This window comes from Manacus candei, unplaced genomic scaffold, assembly GCF_025592945.1.
Source record: "Manacus candei isolate 608988 ecotype Guabito, Panama unplaced genomic scaffold, ASM2559294v1 h1tg000106l, whole genome shotgun sequence".
NCBI lineage: Eukaryota > Metazoa > Chordata > Aves > Passeriformes > Pipridae > Manacus > Manacus candei.
This window is the reverse complement of record NW_026138154.1, coordinates 1292817-1313681: the sequence shown is the minus strand read 5'-3', so window position 1 is coordinate 1313681 and position 20865 is coordinate 1292817. Positions and strand designations below refer to the sequence as shown.

At 65.9% G+C, this 20865-nt stretch overlaps 2 protein-coding genes across 2 annotated transcripts; both read right to left on the bottom strand.

Annotated features, from left to right (window-relative positions):
- Positions 1-69: 69 nt before the first annotated feature.
- Positions 70-8712, bottom strand: MPND (MPN domain containing). Its single transcript, XM_051769237.1, has 14 exons — positions 8656-8712; positions 7121-7341; positions 6067-6117; positions 4092-4271; positions 3361-3526; positions 3205-3289; positions 3035-3131; positions 2849-2921; positions 2675-2751; positions 1548-1716; positions 1396-1466; positions 1196-1285; positions 777-869; positions 70-359 (listed from the first exon to the last, which is right to left on the bottom strand). The coding sequence occupies exons 1-14, from the start codon at positions 8660-8662 to the stop codon at positions 273-275; spliced, it is 1467 nt and encodes a 488-aa protein (XP_051625197.1). The 5' UTR covers positions 8663-8712; the 3' UTR covers positions 70-272.
- Positions 8713-11230: 2518 nt separating this feature from the next.
- FSD1 (fibronectin type III and SPRY domain containing 1) lies at positions 11231-20600 on the bottom strand. Its single transcript, XM_051769236.1, has 13 exons — positions 20539-20600; positions 19413-19520; positions 18591-18722; positions 18377-18478; positions 17135-17157; positions 16078-16199; positions 14829-15038; positions 13825-13923; positions 13570-13729; positions 13402-13481; positions 12635-12886; positions 11508-11596; positions 11231-11421 (listed from the first exon to the last, which is right to left on the bottom strand). Exons 1-13 carry the CDS (start codon positions 20548-20550, stop codon positions 11317-11319), a joined length of 1494 nt encoding a protein of 497 aa, XP_051625196.1. The 5' UTR covers positions 20551-20600; the 3' UTR covers positions 11231-11316.
- Positions 20601-20865: the final 265 nt, after the last annotated feature.

Genomic DNA, 20865 nt, shown 5'->3' with positions numbered 1-20865 from the left:
CCCCTCCCATCCCATCAGGACACCAGGACATGTCCCCGAGCCAGCGGAGCTGCACCGGGGCCACCTCAGAGCTGCTCTTTAATCCACTCCCACTCCCACCCAGCGCCAGCTGCCGACTCCTCCAGCACCCCCATCCCCCGGGGGGCAGGGGGGGGACCAGGGGGGCCCTGGCCCCGCTCTGGGGGGCTCTGGGGCTGCCCCTCGGGGTGGGTGAGCCCCCGGGGCCGGGGGGCTCCAGGATCCTGCTCCAAATCCAGGGGGCTCCGGGGCCCTCAGCCACTGATCCGGAGGAGGCCGTAGATCTGCTCCAGGACAGGGGCAAAGCTCTGCTCCTTGGGGGTGCGGGAGGCCAGGGAGCCCTGGGGGGTGGGGAGGGGGGACACACCCCCCAGTTAATCCCAGACACCCCAGTTAATCCCAGACACCCCAGTTAATCCCAGACAGACACCCCAGTTAATCACAGACACCCCAGTTAATGACAAACACCCCAGTTAATCACAGACACCCCAGTTAATCCCAGACACCCCAGTTAATCACAGACACCCCAGTCAATCCCAGACACCCCAGTTAATCCCAGACAGACACCCCAGTTAATCCTGGACACCCCAGTGAATCCTGGACACCCCAGTTAATGACAAACACCCCAGTTAATCACAGACACCCCAGTTAATCCCAGACACCCCAGTTAATCACAGACACCCCAGTCCATCCCCACCCCCCCAGTTAATCCCAGCGGGTGCAGCCCAAGCCCCCTCCCCACCCGGCCCCTCCCTCACCTTCAGCTTGTCCAGGTAGGTCTGTTCCTGACTCCACAGCTCCTGGAACTTCACCAGGTCGGGGGCCCCCTTGTAAAACTCCACCAGCAGCGTCTGGGGGGGGACAGGGAGGGGCTGCAGGGCCTGGGGGGCACCCCGAGGTTTTTGGGGGGGGGAGTGGGCACCGAGACCTCGGTGGTACCGGGTGGGGAAGGGGGGATGGAGAAGGGACTGTCACCGGGTGGGCAGGGGGGGATGGAGAAGGGACTGTCACCGGGTGGGCAGGGGGGGATGGAGAAGGGACTGGCACCGGCACCGGGTGGGGAGGGATGAGCAGTGGAGGTGCTGGTGGGCTCGAGGAGTTGTCCCGGTGGGGGGGGGATGCCACAGGGATTTGGGGGACACAGGGATATGGGGGGACACAGGAATTTGGGCCTCACCATCTCCTGCACCACGTCGTTGGTGAGGAACCCGTCCTGGATGTAGGTGACCTCCACCTCCATGGGGATGCCATAGTCGTTGGGCCGTTGCTGGAGTACGGGGGGGTGGGGGTGTCACGGGGGTGTCACAGGGATGTCACAGGGGTGTCACACCCACCCGGGGGGGGGACACCCCACCCCAAACCCTCCCCCGGGCTCACCTCGGGCGGGGGCATCACCCAGAAGGGAGCGATGCGGGACTCCACGCCGGGGTTGCCGTGGAAGTAGGGCCCTGTGGGGACAGGGCGGGGATGGCACGGGGTGGGACGGCCCCCTCAGCCCCCCGAGGTGCCCGCGGGGGACGGGCACGTACCGCAGATGAGCCCCAGGCAGGGCTGGAAGCCGTTGCCGCTGCCCTGCAGCTTGAGCTGATAATCCATCTGCGCGTCGATGTCGTGCAGCGAGGGCAGCGCCGGCCCGAAGGGGTGGCTGTGGTACCACCCCACCAGCGACAGCCCCCGCAGGAACAGGCTCTGGCAGATCTGGGGCGGGCACACAGCGTGGGCACGGCACCCCCGGCACCCCCTGCCCGGCCTCTTCGGGGAGGGGCAACAACCCCTGGGCCCACAGTGACCCTCCTTGGGGGGCAACACACCCTGGGCCCACAGTGACCCTTTCTGGGGGATCAATGCCCCCCTGTGCCCCCACTGGCCTTCTTTGGGGGCCCAACACACCCCTGTGCCCCCACCTCTGTGCCCCCAGTGACCCTTTCTGGGGGCCCAACACACCCCTGTGCCCCCAGTGACCCTTTTTGAGGGATAAATGCCCCCTGTGCCCTCACTCTTGCCCCTCTTTGGGGGCCAATGGACCCCTGTGCCCCCACTGACCTTCTTTGGGGGCAATGCCCCAATGTGCCACCACTGACCCTCCTTGGGGGGCAATGTCCCCCTGTGCTCCCATCCCTGGGCCCCCACGGGACCCTCCTTGGGGGGCAACATACCCTTGTGCCCCCACTTACCCTTTTTGGGGGGCAATGCACCCCTGTGCCCCCAGTGACCCTTTTTGTGGGCCAACACACCCCTGTGCCCCCAGTGACCCTCTTTGGGAGCTCAATTCCCCCCTGTGCCCCCACTGACCCTCCCTGTGGGGTCAATGCCCCCCTGTGCCCTGGCTTTGGGGGGACAGGGCTGGTTCATCTCACTGTCCCTTCTCCTGCCCCGGGCTGGGGGGGTGGGATGGGACCCCCTCTCTCCTCAAATCCACGATTTCCCTTCCCAGTCCAGTGGGTTCTTGCCCATCCCTTGGTCTCAGCCCAGCTCCGGGGCTGTGCTGCCCATCCCAGTCCTGCCGCTCCCGGCTCCCATCCCACACCCCTGATCCACGGGATCCGCGTCTGTCCCACCCCGGCAGCGCAGGGAGCCCGAGGGATCCCTGGAATCCTCTGGAATCCCCCGGAATCCCGGGGGCCCTCCCCGCTGCCCCCTCCCCAGGCTGTTTTACCTCCTCCTCCACGGCCCCCGCGGCCTCGGCGTCTCCCAGGCGGGTCCGGCAGGGGAACGCTCGGAGCACCGTCAGCACTGGGGGATGAGGGGGGGGCACAGGGGTGGGTGACCCCCCCAAAACCCCCGGCAGGGCCCCCCCTGCCACCCCCTCAGCCCCCCCCCTGCCACCTACGCTGCGTGTTGGTGTCCCAGCGCCCGCCCAGGTATCCCACCACCTCACTGCGCGTCAGGTGGCTGTGGAAATCCTGCGGGAAAAGGCTCAGATCGGCGGCTCGGCCCCAAAACCGGGACGCGGGGGACAACCCCGCGGGGTGCCCCCAGTGCCACCAAGTGCCCGGCGCGGGGAGGGCACACGCACCAGCAGCAGCAGGACGTTGCTGGAGATGGCCACGTTGAAGGGCTGGAATTTGTTGATGGCAGCGAAGGACGTCACCTCCACCAGGGTCTGGGGGTTCCTGGAACAGCCACGTTCCTGTCACCCCCCCACACACCCCCTCCATCCCCCGCGTTGTCCCCGTGTGCCCGTACCTGGCCGAGTCCCGCGTGCCCAGGGTGCAGTAGCGAACGGGCACCCGGGGCTTGGGCTCCAGCCTTTTCCCTGGAGCGCCGGGATCTGGGAAGCACAAGGAGCCGTCACCACAGCCCTGGGGACATCCATCCACCCCCCTCCCGGTGTCACCGTACCCGCCCCCGCGGGCTCGGCCGGGCTCTTGCACTGCTGCTTCTTGCTCCTCTCCTCGGGTTTTTTGGGAGGCGCCGGCTCGGGCAGCGGCACCCGCCCCCCGTCCCGGGCCGCCTCCTCCTCTTCCTCCTCGGGCATCTCCTCCTCCTCGCCCTCGCTGGCCAGGCCCTGCGGGCAGCGCGGCGCTGGCACCCACCCCGTGTGCCCCACCCGCCCTGGGGGTGCCAGAGGGGGTGACCCCCATCCCAGGGTGCCAGAGGGGGGGTGTGACCCCCATCCCACCCACCCCGAGGGACCCAGGGAAGTTTTGACCCCCATCCCACCCACCCACCCACCCTGGGGGTACTGAGGGGGTGACCCCCATCCCAGGGTGCCATGGGGGGAGTGGCTCCCATCCCACCTACCCACCCATCCTGAGGGAGCCAGGGAAGTTTTGACCCATATCCCACCCACCCACCCACCCATCTACCCTAAGAGTGCTAGGGGAGGTGGCCCCCATCCCAGGGTGCCAGGGAGGTTGTGACCCCCATCCCACCCACCCACCCATCCACCCTGAGATCGCCAGGGATTGTGACCCCCATCCCACCCTGAGGGAACCAGAGGTTGTGACTCCCATCCCACCCACCCACCCCGCACACGCCAGCCCCGGGATGTTCCCCCACCCTCATCCCACCCCTCCCACCCCTCTCCTTCCCCCCTGAACGCTCCGAGGGGGGATTTTCCCCCATCCCACCTCATCAGGGGGCGGTGCGTGGGGCTGGTGCCGGCGCAGCCAGGCTGCCTTGTACTGGTCGAGCCTCTGGCCGCGGTACCGCACGGACGCCCACCCGCAGCCCGACTTCTTGGCAGGGTTCACCAGGCGCTTGCAGTGCGTGGCCCAGGCGCTGGGGGAGTTGAACACCTGCCCCGTCTCCTGCGAAAAATCCCGGGAAAGCCGCTGAATCCACCGCGTTCCAAAGGAGGATGGAATTAGGAGAGCAACGAGGCTGGGGAAGGGACTGGAGCACAAGTGCTGTGAGGAGAGGCTGAGGGAGCTGGGGGGGCTCAGCCTGGAGAAGAGGAGGCTCAGGGGAGACCTCCTCACTCTCTGCAACTCCCTGACAGGAGGGGGGAGCCGGGGGGGGGTTGGTCTCTTCTCCCATCAGCAAGACAAGAGGGCTGGGTCTGAAGCTGTGCCAGGGGAGGTTTAGGTTGGATATCAGGAAGAATTTCTTTGCAGAGAGGGTGCTCAGCCATTGGAATGGGCTGCCCAGGGAAGGGGGGGATTCTCCATCCCTGGAGGTTTTTAAGAAGAGACTGGATGTGGCATCAGTGCCATGGGCTGGGAACCACAGCGGGGTTGGATCAAGGGTTGGATTGATGATCTCGGAGGTCCCTTCCAACCCAGCTGGTTCTGGGATTCTGTGACTTTGTGAGTTGTTTGAATTTTGAAGGGTTTTAACAAGCTGAGGTTTCCGCAGCAAAGGGTTAAACGGGGTTGGTTCCAGGTGTTTCTGATGGAATCAGGGCCTGGAGTTTTGGGCTTGGCTCGCAGGGAATTTTCCCGGCTTTTGGAGAATGGACTCGGCTTTTGTGAGCACGGAGGGATTGGGGAAAGAACAGAACTTTTGCAAATGGATAGAACCTATTGTATTATATATCTGTGATCTATTACCTATAATATATATAAATTATCTACATATTTATATAGATATCTATATATAGATTCTATCTATCTATCTATTAAACATATTATATATCTATATATTATATCTATAAAATATATTATATATTACAGTTATCTATTCTATCTATATATATCTATATATCCATATATATCTATCTGTTATATATATTATATATCTATATATATATCTATATTATATATATTATATGTAATATATAGAATTATATATAAAATATAATATATATTATATATATCTATTTTATCTATATCTATCTATATATTATATATTTATAATCTATCTATATAATCTCTATATATCTATTATCTATATATATCTATAATCTATCTATATATCTTATATATATAATCTATATCTATAGTCTACATATATAATCTATACAGATCAATAATCTATATTCTAGATCAATAATCTATATTCTATATCTACAATGTGTATACCTACAATCTATATTTATAATCTATATTCTATATCTATAATCTATCTATATATCTACAATCTATATTTATAATCTACCTATATCTGTAATCTCTCTATATAATCTATCTATAGTCTCTAATCTCTATCAGTATATCTATAATTTATTGTTATATATCTCTAATCTATTATACATCTTCAAACTGAGAAAACGAGTCACCCGAGGCAGGAAGATACCAAAAAAAAGGATAAAGGACTGATTTATGGGCAGGAAAACTAAAATATGAGTGTTTAAAAGGCCATCAGGAGGTGACTGTGATAAAAGGACACCAGATGGATGAAGGGAGTAGAAAAAGGGGGATTCGACAGGAATATAAATAATAATAATAAATAAATAAATAATAAATAATTAATAAATAAATAGATAAATAAATAAATAAGATAATAAATAATATAAGGGGTTTGCTGTTGTAATTCCATCGGGAGCACTCGTGGAGGATCCCCCCAGCCCCTCTGCAGGGCTGTGCATGGAGAGGGGTGTGATGGAACATCGGGAAAACCCGTGGGGAGGGAATTCCCTGGGACTCGGGAATTCCTGGGACTCACCTGCCACGTGATGGTCCCGTCCGGCCCCAGGTCCCCCACGAACTTCTTGCCCTGGGGGGGTGGGGGGAGCTGGGGAGGGACCCGCTGGGCCCTCGGCCCGTCTGCCTTGTCCCCACCCCTGCCTCATGTCCCCTGTCCAACTTCTGTGGGCCCTGGCCCCAGCCCATGGCCCCAGCCCATGGCCCCTGGCCCCAGCCCAAGGCCCCAGCCCATCTCCCCTGGCCCCAGCCCATGGCCCCAGCCCACTTCCCATGGCCCCAGCCCATGGCCCCTGTCCTCATCCCATCTCCCTGTCCCCATCCCATCTCCCTGTCCTCATCCCATCTCCCTGTCCTCATCCCACGTCTCCATCCCATCTCCCCTGTCCCCATCCCATCTCCTCTGTCCCCCTCTCATCTTCCTTGTCCCCATCCTGTGTCCCATGTCCTCATCCCATCTCCCCTGTCCCCATCCCATCTCCCCTGTCCCCATCCCATCTCCCCTGTCCCCATCTCATCTCCCCTGTCCCCAACCCACTTCCCATGTCCCCATCCCATCTCCCCTGTCCCCATCCCATGTCCCCACCCTGTGTCCCCTGTCCCCACACTGTGTCCCCAGTCCCCATCCCAGCTCCCTTGTCCCCACCCCGTGTCCCCACTCCCCATCTCATGTCCCCAACCCATATCCCCTGTCCCGATCCTGTGTCCCCATCCCATCTCCCCTGTCCCCATCCCCAGTCCCAACCCCATGTCCCCAGTCCCCATCCCAGCTCCCCTGTCCCCATCCCACCTCCCCAGTCCCCATCCCACCTCCCCAGTCCCCACCCCGTGTCCCCAGTCCCCACCCCGTGTCCCCAGTCCCCACCCCAGCTCCCCGGTCCCCCCGTTCCCGTGTCCCCAGTCCCCACCCCGTGTCCCCAGTCCCCACCCCAGCTCCCCGGTCCCCCCGTTCCCGTGTCCCCAGTCCCCACCCCGTGTCCCCAGTCCCCACCCCAGCTCCCCGGTCCCCCCGTTCCCGTGTCCCCAGTCCCCATCCCATCTCCCCGGTCCCCCCGCTCCCGTCCCCCCGTCCTCACCAGGTAGTAGATGGAGAGGACGCCCCGTCCCGGCTCCAGGAGCCCGTCCCGGAGCAGGACTCGCAGGGTGATGCCCCTGCGGGTCAGCACCGCCCCCCGCGGGCCCCCCGACCCCCGGCCCCCGGCCCCCGCCTCGGGCTCCGCCTCGTCCAGCCCCGGCTCCAGCTCGTCCTCGTCCTCCTCCAGGCACTCGTCCCCCCCCGGGGACCCGGCTGCCAGCGCTGGGGAGGGGACACAGCGAGGGGCAGCACCCGGGGTGTCCCCACAGAGCACCCCTGGGACAGGGGACGAAAGGGGTGGGCACGGGGACAGGCACGCAGGGGACACACGGCCAGGAGGGCCCGGGGACAGAGGGATGGGGACAGGGGACTCAGGGCCGGGAGGGTGGGGGACACTGATGGGGGGAGATTGGGGGGTGAGGACATGGGAGTGTGAGGAGAGAGGATTGGGGACATGGGGACATGGTGGGGGACATGGGGACACAGGGACAAGGGGACAAGGGGTACGGCTGGGGGACATGGTGGGGGACGTGGGAACATGGGGACATGGCTGGGGGACATGAGGACATGGGAACATGGTTGGGGTTCATGGGGACAGGGGTACATGGGGACAGGGGGACATGGGGACAGGGGGACATGGCTGGGAACATGGTAAGGGACATGGGAACATGGCTGGGGGACATGGTGGAGGACATGGGGACAGAGGGACATGGCTAGGGGACACGAGGACATGGGGACATGGTAAGGGACATGGGAACATGGCTGGGGGACATGGGGACAGGGGGACATGGCTGGGGGACATGGGGACACGGGGACACAGCCAGGAGACATGGCTGGGAGACACAGGGATGTGGTTGCAGGACACAGTGATGTGAGGACATGGCTGGGAGACACGGGACCACGGGGACATAGCTGGGGGGCACTGCTGGGGGACACAGGGACATTGGGACATGGTTGGGGGACATGGGGACATGGCTGGGGAACACAGGGACATGGGGACATGGCTGGGGGACATGGGGACAAGGGGTTATCACTGGAGGGGCACAGAGACATGGCTGAGGGACACAGGGACATGGGGACACAGCCGGGGGACACGGGGCCATGAGTGGGGGACACGGGGACATGACGGGGAGACACGGGGCCATGGGGACACAGCCGGGGGACACGGGGACGAGTCTCCCCCAGCCCAGCAGGTCCCCAGAGCGCGGCGTGAGCCCCGCGGGGTGCGGGGGGTGACACACGACAGGTCCGCGGGGCGGGGGGGGGGGATCGGTCCTTCCCCGGGGGGAGTGAGGGGGGGTCCCGGGACAGGTGTCCCCACCGGGGGTGTCCCGTCCGTCCCCACCGGGGGTGTCCCGCGTGTCCGCGGGCACGGGCAGGTGCGCGCGCGGGGGGGGGGGGCGCGTGCCCGGTTCCCGGTTCCCGATTCCCGGTTCCCCGTGCCCGGTGCCCGGTTGCGTGCCCGGTGCGCGCGTTCCCGACTCCCAGTCCCCGGTTTCCGGTGGTGCCCCCCCCCCCGGTTCCTCCCCCCGGTACCTGCCATGCTCCGCTCCCGCCGCTCCCGCCCCTCTCCCCCCGGTGCGCGCGGCGGCGGCGGCGGCGACACGTGACGATGGGGCGGCCCCGGGGCCCCGCCCCGCCCGGGGGGGTGCGGGGGACACCGGCGGCACCGGGGCACAACGGGGGGGAACACAGCCCCGCACCCCCCGCACCGGCCGGGGGGACACACGGTGGGGCTCAGGGGGTACCTGGGTATTGAACCCCCCTCTCCCGGTCCCGGGATGGGGGGGGACACCGGCACTGGGGGGGGGACACCGGCACCGGGGGACAACGGGGGGACACAGCCCCGCACCCCCCGCACCGGCCGGGGGGACACACGGGGGGGCTCAGGGGGTACCTGGTCACTGAATCCCCCTCTCCCGGTCCGGGATGACGGGGGGGGACACCGGCACTGGGGGGGGGGACACCGGCACCGGGGGACAACGGGGGGACACAGCCCCGCACCCCCAGCACCGGCCGGGGGGACACACGGGGAGGGTCAGGGGGTACCTGGGTATTGAACCCCCTCTCCCGGTCCCGGGATGGGGGGGGACACCGGCACCGGGGGACAACGGGGGGGGGGCACAGCTCTGCATCCACCGCACCGGGCAGGGAGCACACGGGGGGGCTCAGGGGGTACCTGGGCACTCAACCACCCACCCGGACCACGGGACACACACACCCCCCACCCCCCCACCCTTCGGCCCGGTCCCGGGATGGGATGGGATGGGGGGGGACACCGGCACCGGGAGGGGGGGCGGGACCTGATGGGGACCCCCCCGGACCTGCCGCATGGGACACGGGGGCTCACGGGGGGACCCCCGCCCGCCGCCCTTCGCCCCGAGCCGGGAGGGGCCGCCCGGTACCGGGAATGCGGCGGTTCCCGCCCGGGGAAGGACCGGCCGGTGCCGCTGCCCTGCTGGGATTCGGGGACAAGCGGGGACCAGGTGGGCGGCGACCCCCGCGAGCGACCCCCGGCACCAACACGAGAGACACCGCGGGACCGAACGCCGGGACCGACCTCCGGCACCCCCGGGACCGACCCCGGCACCCCCGGGACTGACCTCGGCACCCCCGGGACCGATCACCGGGACCCCCGGGACCGACCCCGGCACCCCCGGGACCGATCACCGGGACCCCCAGGACTGACCCCGGCACCCCCAGGACCGATCACCGGGACCCCCGGGACCGACCCCTGCGTCCTCTGCCCTAATCCCGGTATCCCCTGGACCGACACCCGGGCACCCAGGAGCGATTCCCGGGACTGACCCCGGCACCCCCGGGCACTGTCCCACCCTGGCACCGACCCCCCGAGTCCCCCCCGCCGCCCGGGGCCACCCGCCGCCTTCCTCGTGGTGCCCGGTGCCAGTTCCCGGTGCCGGTGACAGCGCTGTTTCTCAGTTCCAGGTGCCGGTGCCCGGTGCCAGTGTTCTTGCCCGTTACTGGTTCCCGTTCCCGGTTCCCGTTCCCGGTTCCCGGTCCCTGCCCGCACGGCTACCGGAGGGTGTGGGCCGGGCTGTGGGGGCTCACACTCGCCTTCTGAGGGGGGGGGGCCGGGATTACGAGGTTCGGGGGGTCCTCTGGGCAGGACCCCCGGGAATGGGACCCCCGGGTGGGCTCTCCTGGATGGGACCCCCGAGATTCCCCCAGGCCGGGACCCCCCCTTGGTTGGGCACCCCCGGGTGGGACCCCCATGTCTGGGACCCCCTCAGGGTGAGACCCCCAGGCCAAGAAGCTTCGGGTGGGACTGGAGGGGCTCTCCCAGGCTGGGACCTCTGGGACCCCCCAAGGTGGGACCCCAAGACTGGGACCCCAGAGACACCCCTGGGTCAGGACCCTCCCCAGGGTGGGCACCCCCAGGCTGAGACCCGGGTACTGGGGTGGCACCTCTGAGAGACCCCTGGGCCGGGACCCCCCCGAGGGTCTCCCTCTGTGCCCTCCCCAAGGCTGGCACCCCCAAGGTGGGACCCCCTGAGATCGGGGACCCCTCCCCAAGGCTGGCACCCCATAAGCACCCCTGGGCAAGGGTCCCCCGAGGGTGGGCACCCCGAGGGGGGGCACCCCCACGCTGGGACCTTTGGGTGACACTGGGGGGGGTCCCCAGGGCAGGGGGTTGGGATGGGGGGGCTGAGACCTGACATGCTCGTGTCTGTGGTGGGGGCACAGAGGGCACAGAGGAGCTGCTCAGGGCTGATGGTGCCAGTCTGGGGGGGCACCGGCAGCCCCCCATGTTGTGCCAGCACCACTCAGGGCAGCAGTGCCCCCCCCCAGCCTCGGGGCCCCTCGCCAGGGCACCCCTTAGTGCTGGGGGGGCACCAGGGAGGGGCGACCCCCCAGATATTTGGGGGGGCACTGTGACTACAGAACCCCGTGCCCCTCTCAGCCCCCTCGTGTCTCCCGGTGCCCTGGGGGTGCCCTGGAGGTGCCACACCCCCAACCCCCCTCCCCCTGCCCCTCCCGTGCCCCCCACCCACGCCCAGGTCACTCCTACATCCCGATTTATTCCGGCCAAAGCAGCTCTCGGTGGCGGGGAGGGGGGTGGGCACAGAGTGTGGGGAGGGGGGGGCTGGCACTGCCCTGCCAGGGCGGCGCTCGGGGGGTGCCCGGGGGGGTGTCGGGGGGTACATTCAGTGCTCGCTGAGGGGGGGGCACGGCTCTCTAGGGCAGGCTGGAGCTGCTGGCAGAGCTGTTCCGCTTCTGCAGGCACCGCACGGCGCTGGGCACCTGCAGCCCCGAGGTCACCTGGAAGCTGCCACACCACACCTGAGGGCACAGGAGGGGCCGTGAGGGGCGGGGGCCGCGGCCCTGGCACCCCCCGGGGAGCGGCCCCGGCCCTGCCCGCCCCGTACCATGAAGGCTGGCAGCACGGGCTGCGTGAACTTGGCCTTGAAGGTGTGGAGCAGCTGCTTGGTCCGGGCGTTGTAGAAGGAGAGGAAGCCTGTGGGGGCACAGGGGAGGGGCACAGGGTGGGCACGGGGTGGGCACGGGGCTTGCAGAGCCCTTGCAGTGCCCACAGTGGTGGTTATGGCCATGGTGATGCCCATGGGGCTGGCACTGCCCACGGTGGTGGCAGTGGCCGTGGTGATGGCCATGGGGCTGGCACTGCCCACGGTGGATATGTTGGCACCCACAGGTCTGGCGATGACCGTCGTGGATGTGTTGGTGCCCACAGTGGTGGCAATGCCCCTGGTGGTCACACTGGTGCCCACAGTGGGCACTCTGGTGCCCGTGGTGGACACGCTGGTGGCCATGGGGCTGGCACTGCCCATAGTGGACACACAGGTGGCCATGGGGCTGGCACTGCCCACGGAGGGCATGTTGGTGCTCATAGGGGTGGCCATGGCCATAGTGAACACTCTGGTGGACACACTGATGCCCACAGTGGTGGCAATGCCCACAGTGGACACATTGGTGCCCATAGTGGACATGCTGGTGCCCACGGTGCTGGCAACGCCCACAGTGCCCACACTGGTGGCCATAGTGGTGGCAATGCCCATGGTGATGATACAATGCCCACGGTGGGCATGCTGTTAGCAATGGTGGTGGCAATGCCCACAGTGGTGCCCATGCCCATGGTGATCATGTTGGTCCCCATGGCAATGCCCACATTGGTCCCCATGGTGGTGGCAATGCCCACAGTGGTGGCAATGCCCACATTGATCACACTGGTCCCCACGATCATGGCAATGCCCACACTGGTCTCCATGGTGGTGGCAATGCCCACGGTGGTGGTGGCAATGCCCATATTATTTCCCATGGTGGTGGCAATGCCCACAGTGATCATCATGGTGCCCATGGTCATGGCAATGCCCACACTGGTTCCCTTGGTTTTGGCAATGCCCACGGTGATCACACTGATCCCCACGGGCATGGCAATGCCCACACTCATTCCCATGGTGGCAGTGGTGACACCCACGGCGGTGGCACCCCCCCGTGCCCACCCCCAGCCCCGCCCCGTGCCCCCCAGCCCTCCCACCTTCGTGGAAGTTGCAGTAGACGCCGATGCAGTCGGGCACGGGCACGTCCAGCGCCTTGGCCTTGTTGGCGTGCTTGGCACTGAAGCTGAGCTGCAGCCAGTTGTTGAGGTGGAGGCACCAGGAGGCCGAGGTCTTGCCCAGCTGGTCGAACTTGCCCAGGCTCCGATATGCCACCCCCACCCCGAAGGCTTTGCTGTCTCGGTCGTACCGAACCTCCCAGTAGTGCTCGTCCCCGTCGATCAGGGTGTCCCCTGTGGGTGGGCACAGCTCTGGCCCATGGCCCCCCACCCTGCCAGGGCCTTCTGGGTGCCCCGTGGCCACTCGGATCACCCCCTGTGTGCCCCCTGCCCTCTGGGCCTGCAGGGGCTCTCCAGCACCCACGGGGTGCCCCGTCCCGTCCTCAGCCCCACTGGGTCCCTCTGGGTGCCCCATGCCCACCTGCATCACCCCCCGTGCTCTGCCCCCTCAGTGCCCCCCTTGTGGGGTGGTCCAGGGTCCCCCCTAGCACCCACAGGGTGCCCCATCCCACCCCCAGCCCACCAGGTCCCTCTGGGTGCCCCACACCCACCTCCCTCACCCCTGTGCCCTGTTCCCTCTGTGCCCACAGTGTCCCCCCAAACACCCATGGGGTGCCCTGTCATCACCTCCCCTTGGTGCCCCCACCCCTACCTGCACCCCAGGGTCCTGCAGGGCCCCCCAGCTCCCCCAGCCCCCCCAGTCCCCCCAGGGCTCCCCCAGGTGCCCCCCGGGGTGCCCCCCCTCTCACCCAGCACCGTGTAGGACTCGGCGGTGAAGCGGTCGCGGCCCCCGCGGCCCAGGGACATCCTTTTGGGCGACTGCACCACCCTGGCACAGACAGAGGGGCGGGGTTGGCACCGCCCGGGAGGGGACACAGCGCCAGGGTGACCCGGGGGAGGCTGGGGGGTGGCACTACCTGGCAGGGGAGTTGGCGGGCGAGGCCGTCCTGCCCTTGCCGTCCTTCTCGCGCGCCTTCACGTCCTGCACCTTCCCGCCCGTCGCGTCCCACTCCACGCTCAGCTCCTCCACCCGCAGGTTCTGGTGGCACGTGCTGGCATCCAGCTTGAACGTGAACGCTGGCAACAGCCGCCGTGAGTGCCCCCTGAGCCCGGGGTGGCACGGGGGGACTCCTGCCAGCCACCCCAGCCAGCCCACCGAGCCTGGTACCCACCTTTGGTCTCCAGCGTGACCGGCTCCGAGAACTCGCCCGCCACGGCCTTGTTACAGGCCCGCACCCGAAAGTTCATGTACTTCATGTCAAACCTCAGCCCTGCGGGCACAGCGAGCTCACAGAGAGGGGCACAGGGTGGGCACTGCCATCCCCCTGTCCCCTGAGCACCCTGCACTGCCACCCAGCCCCTGCACCCAAAAATTTGTGTACTTCATGTCAAACAGCTCTGACGGCACAGCGGGCTCACAGAGAGGGGCACAGGGTGGGCACTGCCACCCCCGTGTCCCCTGCACAGCCTGGCACTGCCACCCAGCTGCTGGCACAGCCCCGGTGCCCAAAAATTGATGTACTTCATGTCAAACCTCGGCCCTGTGGGCACAGTGGGGTCACAGAGAGGGGCACAGGGTGGGCACTGCCACCCTCCTGTGCCCTGCACAGCCTGGTACTGCCACCCAGCCCCAGTGCCCAAAAATTCATGTGCTTCATGTCAAACAGCTCTGTGGGCACAGTGGGGTCACAGAGAGGGGCACAGGGTGGGCACTGCCACCCCCGTGTCCCCTGCACAGCCTGGCACTGCCACCCAGCTGCTGGCACAGCCCCGGTGCCCAAAAATTGATGTACTTCATGTCAAACCTCAGCCCTGTGGGCACAGCAGGGTCACAGAGACAGGGTATGAGACAGGCACTGCCATCCCCATGTCCCCTGCACAGCCTGGCACTGCCACCCAGCCCCAGTGCCCAAAAATTCAGGCACTTCATGTCAAACCTTGGCCCTGTGGGTAAAGTGGGGTCACAGAGTAGGGTATGAGACAGGCACTGCCATCCCCGTGTCCCCTGCACAGCCTGGCACTGCCACCCAGCCCCTGTGCCCAAAAATTCATGTGCTTCATGTCAAACAGCTCTGTGGGCACAGCAGGCTCACAGAGAGGGGCACAGGGTGGGCACTGTCCCCTAGAGCCCCCAGCCCTGCCCCCCAGCCCCTGGCACAGCCCTTGGTGCCCTCACCAGACAGGGTGTACTCGGTGCCCTTGATGCCCTCGATGACCATCCAGGGCTGGTCCTCCTTGGCACGGGGGGGCCCCTCGAAGTTGGTCCTGCGATACTCCAGCACGTAGTGGTCGATCTTGCCGCCCTCCTCGGGCATCCTCCATGCCAGGCTCACGCAGTTATCGGCCACCAGCGACTCCGCCAGGTCGATCTCGGGCGCGCTGGGCACTGCCCGCGGGAGCAGCCGTGCCAGGGGACCCCCTCCCTCACACACGGAGGGGTCCCAGCACCCCCCGGGCACCCCCCGGGCTCCCAGAGCTCCCACGGGCTCGGCAACCCACAGACCCCCGGGGTGGGACCTGCAGGACCCCCGGGCACAGCACCCTGGGGACCTCACCCTGGCATTCCAGAGACCCCCAGTACCCACAGGATCCATGGGCACAGCACCCTGGGGACCTCACCCTGGCATTCCAGGGACCCCCAGAATGGCACCCGCTACACCCCATGGGCACAGACCCTGGGGATCCCACCTCTGGCATTCCAGAGACCCCCAGCACCCACAGGACCCCTGGGCACAGCACCCTGGGGATCCCACCTGTGACACCCCAGAGACCCCCAGCATGGCACCCACTGCACCCCATGGGTACAGCACCCTGGGGATCCCACCCAGGGCATCCAGAGACCTACAGAATGGCACCCACTGCACCCCTGGTACAGCACCCTGGGCACACCCACCCTGGGGTAACCACTGCACCCTTGGGCACAGCACCTTGGGGACCCCACCTGTGACACCCCAGAGACCCCTAGAATGGTACCCACTGCACCCCTGACACAACAGCCTGGGCACCCCCACCTTGGGGCACCCCCTGCAACCCTGGACTCAACACACTGGGGACTCCACCCTGGCATTCCAGGGACCTCCAGCACTGCACCCACGAGACCCCTGGGCACAGCACCCCTGGACCCCACCCGTGGCATTCCAGGGACCCCCAGAATAGCACCCACTGCACCCCATGGGCACAGCACCCTGGGGACCCCACCCAGGGCATCCAGAGATCCCCAGCACAGCCCCCCCTACACCCCTGGGCACAGCACCCAAACTCCTTCCTCCCTCCACCCCTGGCACCCTCCCACCCCTCTGGATGAGGCACCACAGGGCACCCCAAGCCTGGGCCCCTTCCCAGCTCCTCACCCCCTAAACCCCGGCCCCCCACCCTGGTGGGGCTGCCCTCCCCCGTGCCCCCCGTGCCCCCCGTGCCCCTGGTACCTGGCAGGAAGGTGAGGGCCTGGAGCAGGCGCCGTTCCTGGGCAAAATCCACCATCAGGTGGCTCATGTTGTCGCTCACCTTGGCCTTGAGCGAGAGGCGGAAGGCGGGTGCCATCGTCACGCTGTGCCAGGGACACGGGCAGGGGCTCAGCGGGGCCAGGGAGGGCACCCAGACGGCCCTGAGCGCTGCCACCACCCCAAGAGAGGGTGGGGAGGGGGGGTACGGCCACCCCAGCACCCACAGGGCCACCCCAGCACCCACAGGGCCACCCCAGCGCCCAGGGGACCACCCTCTGTGGGGCTGTGGCTGGGGGGAGAGGAGGCACCCAGGGACCCCCAGGGTGGCACCCGCTGCACCCCTGGGCACAGGACCTTGGGGATCCCACCCATGGCATCCAGGGACCCCCCCCAGTGCTGCACCCACAGATCCCATGGGCACAGTACCTTTGGGACCCCACCCTGGCATCCAGGGACCCCCAACACTGACAGGACCCCTGGGCACAGCACCCTGGGGACCCTACCTGTGGCATCCACAGACCCCCAGGATGGCACCTGCTGGGCACAGCACCCTGGGGACCCAACCCTGGCATTCCAGAGACCCCCAGCACCCACAGGATCCATAGGCACAGCACCCTGGGGAATCCACCCATGGCATCCAGGGACTCCCAGGATGACCCCGGCTGCACCCCACGGGCACAGCACCTTGGGGACCCCACCCTGGCACCCAGGGACCCCCAGAACTGCACCCACAGCTCCCACGGGCTCAGCAATCCACAGACCCCCAGCATGGGACCTGTAGGACCCCTGGGCACAGCACCCTGGGGATCCCACCCATGGCATCCAGGGACCCCCAGGATGGCCCCCGCTGCACCCCATGGGCACAGCACCCTGGGGAACCCTCGTGTGGCATCCAGAGACCCCCAGGATGGCCCCCCAGAGGGGGAGGAGGAGGAGGATGAAGAGGTGGGGGGTTAGTGGGGCCGGGGGGTCTCAGGGGGCCTCAGGGGGGTCTCAGGGGGTCTTGGGGGGTCTCAGGGGGGTCCTGGGGGGGCCGTACCTATCCTTGATCTGTTTGGCCGCCTTGTGAGCGCAGAGGGAAGAGCAGGAGAGAAGAAGCAGGTGAGAACTGCAGAGCCAGGGAGGGGGGGCAGCATGCGGGACCCCCCGGGCACAGCCCCCTGCAGCCCGTGGCACAGCAGCACACAGCGTGTCCCTGCATCCCACAGGGTGTCCCTGCATCCCACAGCATCCCAGAGTATCCCACAGCATCCCACAGCATCCCAGAGCATCCCAGAGCATCCCACAGCGTGTCCCTGCATCCCACAGCATCCCAGAGCATCCCAGAGAGTCCCTGCATCCCACAGTATCCCAGAGCATCCCACAGCATGTCCCTGCATCCCACAGCATGTCCCTGCATCCCACAGCATCCCACAGCATCCCTGTATCCCAGAGCATCCCACAGCATTCCAGAGAATCCCACAGCATCCCACAGAGTCCCTGCATCCCACAGCATCCCTATGTCCCATAGCATCCCACAGCATTCCAGAGAATCCCACAGCATCCCACAGAGTCCCTGCATCCCACAGCATCCCACAGCATCCCTATGTCCCATAGCATCCCACAGCATCCCACAGCATCCCTGTATCCCACAGCATCCCACGGCACCCCACAGCACCCCTGCATCCCAGAGCATCCCACAGTATCCCACAGCGTGCCTGCATCCCATGGCACAGCATCCCACAGTATCCCGCAGCACCCTTGTATCCCACAGCATCCCACAGCAACCCTACATCCCACAGCACATAATCCCTGTATCCCATGGTGGAACCCCATGGCACAGCATCCCTGTATCCCACAGCATCCCACAGCATCCCACAGAGTCCCTGCATCCCACAGCATCCCTATGTCCCATAGCATCCCACAGCATCCCACAGCATCCCTGTATCCCACAGCATCCCTGTATCCCAGAGTACAGCACCCCTGCATCCCATGGTGGAACCCCATGGCACAGCATCCCTGCATCCCACAGCACAGCATCCCTGCACCCCCCCGGTGCCCCCCTGGCACACATCCCAGTGCCCCCCGTGTCCCTGCCAGGGCGCCCCTTTGGGGTCCCCCATGCTCCTCGTGCTCCCCCCCAGCCCCACAGCCAGCCCGGCACAGACAGAAAGGGGGGTGCCCATCCCAGGGGGTGCCCATCCCAGGGGGTGCCCATCCCGGGGGGGGCATCAACCAGCCAGCACGGGGGGGGTGTCAGGACCCCGCCCAGCGCAGGGGGCAGCCGGGCAGGGCCCCCCACCTGGGAGAAGTCGTGGTGGTTGGCAGCGCCCAGGGCCTGGTTGGCCGCCTCCAGCAGCTCCTCCGAGCTCTCCAGGGCCTTGGAACACGCGGCGAGCTGGGCCTGGGAACGGGCAGGGAGCAGGGAACAGGGAACAGGGAACAGGGAAGGGGCAGGAGGTGGGTGAGGGTGCCCACGGGGGGGCACGGGGGGACACGGGGGGCACAGTGCCCACCTGCAGCTCGTAGGTGCGGCTGGCGCGCTCCTGCTTGATCTTCATCACCATGTCCTCCTTGAGCTCGTCCAGCAGCGAGTACAGGGACTGGAACTCGGCCTCCAGGTCCTCCTGTGCCCGCGCAGAGTTGGCCTGGGCACAACCCCCCCACACACACACCGAGGGCATCAGCAAGGGGACACCCCCCCCGGGGGGCCCACAGGGGGCACGGAGGTGCCATCCCCCACAGGGGACGGGGAAGTCCCATCCCATCCCAGGGTGTCCACAGGGGACAGGGAGGTCCCACCCCACCCAGAGGGTGCCCAGGGGGCATGGAGGTCCCATCCCATACCGGGGGTCCACAGGGGGCAGGGAGGTCCCACCCTACCCAGGGGGCACAGAGGTCCCACCCCACCCGGAGGGTACCCAGGGGGCACAGAGGTGCCATCCCACCCAGGGGGTACCCAGGGGACAGGGAAATCCCATCCCATACCAGGGTGTCCACAGGGGGCAGGGAGGTCCCAGCCAGGAGTCCCCAGGGGACAGGGAGGTTCCACCCCACCCAGGAGGTGCCCAGGGGGCACAGAGGTCCCATCCCATACCAGGGGGTCCACAGGGGGCAGGGAAGTCCCACCCAGGGGGTCCCCAGGGGACAGGGAGGTCCCAACCCACCCTGAGAGCTACCCAGGGGGCACGGCTCCCACCCCAGGGCATCCCCAAGGGGCAGGGAGGGCCCATCCCACCCAGGGGGGTACTCAGGGAGCACAGAGGTCCCACTCGGGGGTCTCCAGGGGACAAGGAGGTCCCATCCCACCCAGGGGGGTCCCCCCCCTCCCCAGGTACCTCCACATTCTGGATCATCTGCTTCAGGGAGTAGATGAAGTTCTGGATCTCCTCATTCTTCACGGCGAGGGTGGTGATGATCTTCCGCAGAGACTCCTGCCCGGCGCCCTGTGCCCGCAGTCAGCCCCCCGCGGGCACCTCCAGGCACCCCCCCGGACCCCCCCGGACCCCCCCGGGGCGCGTCCCCGTCCCCGCCGGGCCCGGCCGTGCCAGGAGCGGGGACAGGCGGGAGCTGCGGGCTGGAGGAGCCGCATGACTTGGCAAGTGTGTGTGTGTGTGTAAGGGCAGCGAGGGGACAGTCCCGAGCCCCCCGTTCCTCCTGAGCCCCCTCCATCCCCTCTGAGCCCCCTCCATCCCCCCTGAGCCTCCCCGTTCCTCCTGAGCCCCCTCTGCCCCCCCCTGAGCCCCCTCCGTCCCTCCTTCGCCATCCTCAACCCCTGTATCCCTCCATCCTCCGTCCCTCATCCCTCCTTCTCCATCCCTGTCCCTCCTTCCTCCATCCCTCCCTTCCTCCTTCCTTCCTTCCTTTCCCTCCTTCCCGTCTTCCCTCCTCCCTCCCTCCCTCTTTCCCCTGTCCCTCCATCCCTCCGGCTTCCGTCCCTCTCCCATCCATCCCTCCATCCCCACTTCCTCCATCCCTCCTTCCCCCATCCCTCCGGCCCCTCTTCCTCCATCCTTCCGGCGCCTCTTCCTTCATCCCTCCTGCTTCATTTTCCTCCCTCCCCGCTTCCCTCCTTCCTCCACCCCTCCATCCCCTCTTCCTCCATCCCTTCTTCTTCATCCCCCCCTCCTTCCTTCCCTCTTTTCTGTCTTCTCCTTTTCCTCCCTCTTTCCCCCATCGCTCCATCCCCTCTTCCTCCATCCTTCCGGTGCCTCTTCCTTCATCCCTCCCTTTTCATTTCCCTGCCTCCCCACTCCCCTCCTTCCTCCCTCCACCTTTCCATCCCTCCCTCCCTCTCCATCCCTCCCTCCCTCCCTTCTCCCCCCTCCCTCCATCCTCCACACCCCCCCCTCCCGCTCCCTCCCCCATCCCTCCATCCGCTCTTCCTCCATCCCACCGTCCCCTCCTCCTCCTCCCTGCCCTCCGGGTGCCCCCCGGTGCCCCCCGGGCCCGGCCCGGCCCCACCTGGTCGCCCATACCGGGCCGGCCCCACCACCGATCGGGCCCCGCCGACACCAACAAAGGGGGAGCGGCGCCCCCGCCCCGCCCCCGGACACGCCCCCGACAGGCCACGCCCACCGGCCACGCCCAGTGGGATGTGTATGGCAGAGGTGTGGTTTATTTGTGGGCGTGGTCTGGGATGGGTGTGGCGGGGGCGTGGCCGCGCGGCGTGATGGGAGTTGTAGTCCTGGGGGACATCCGGGGTGGGGGGTCCGACAGGGAAAGGAGGGCATGGGGGGGACAGTGTCACACGGGGGGACAGGGAGGGGACAGTGTCACACTGAGGGGGAC

Excerpts from the sequence above, each read along its gene's own strand:
- MPND (XM_051769237.1), bottom strand. Across the intron at positions 2,922-3,034 it reads GCAACGTCCTGCTGCTGCTG|GATTTCCACAGCCACCTGAC; the intron begins GTGCGTGTGCCC and ends CTTTTCCCGCAG. Across the intron at positions 2,752-2,848 it reads CTGGGACACCAACACGCAGC|TGCTGACGGTGCTCCGAGCG; the intron begins GTAGGTGGCAGG and ends CTCATCCCCCAG.
- FSD1 (XM_051769236.1), bottom strand. Across the intron at positions 16,200-17,134 it reads GCCAAACAGATCAAGGATAG|CGTGACGATGGCACCCGCCT; the intron begins GTACGGCCCCCC and ends TCCCTGGCACAG. Across the intron at positions 11,597-12,634 it reads CTACTGCAACTTCCACGAAG|GCTTCCTCTCCTTCTACAAC; the intron begins GTGGGAGGGCTG and ends GTGCCCCCACAG.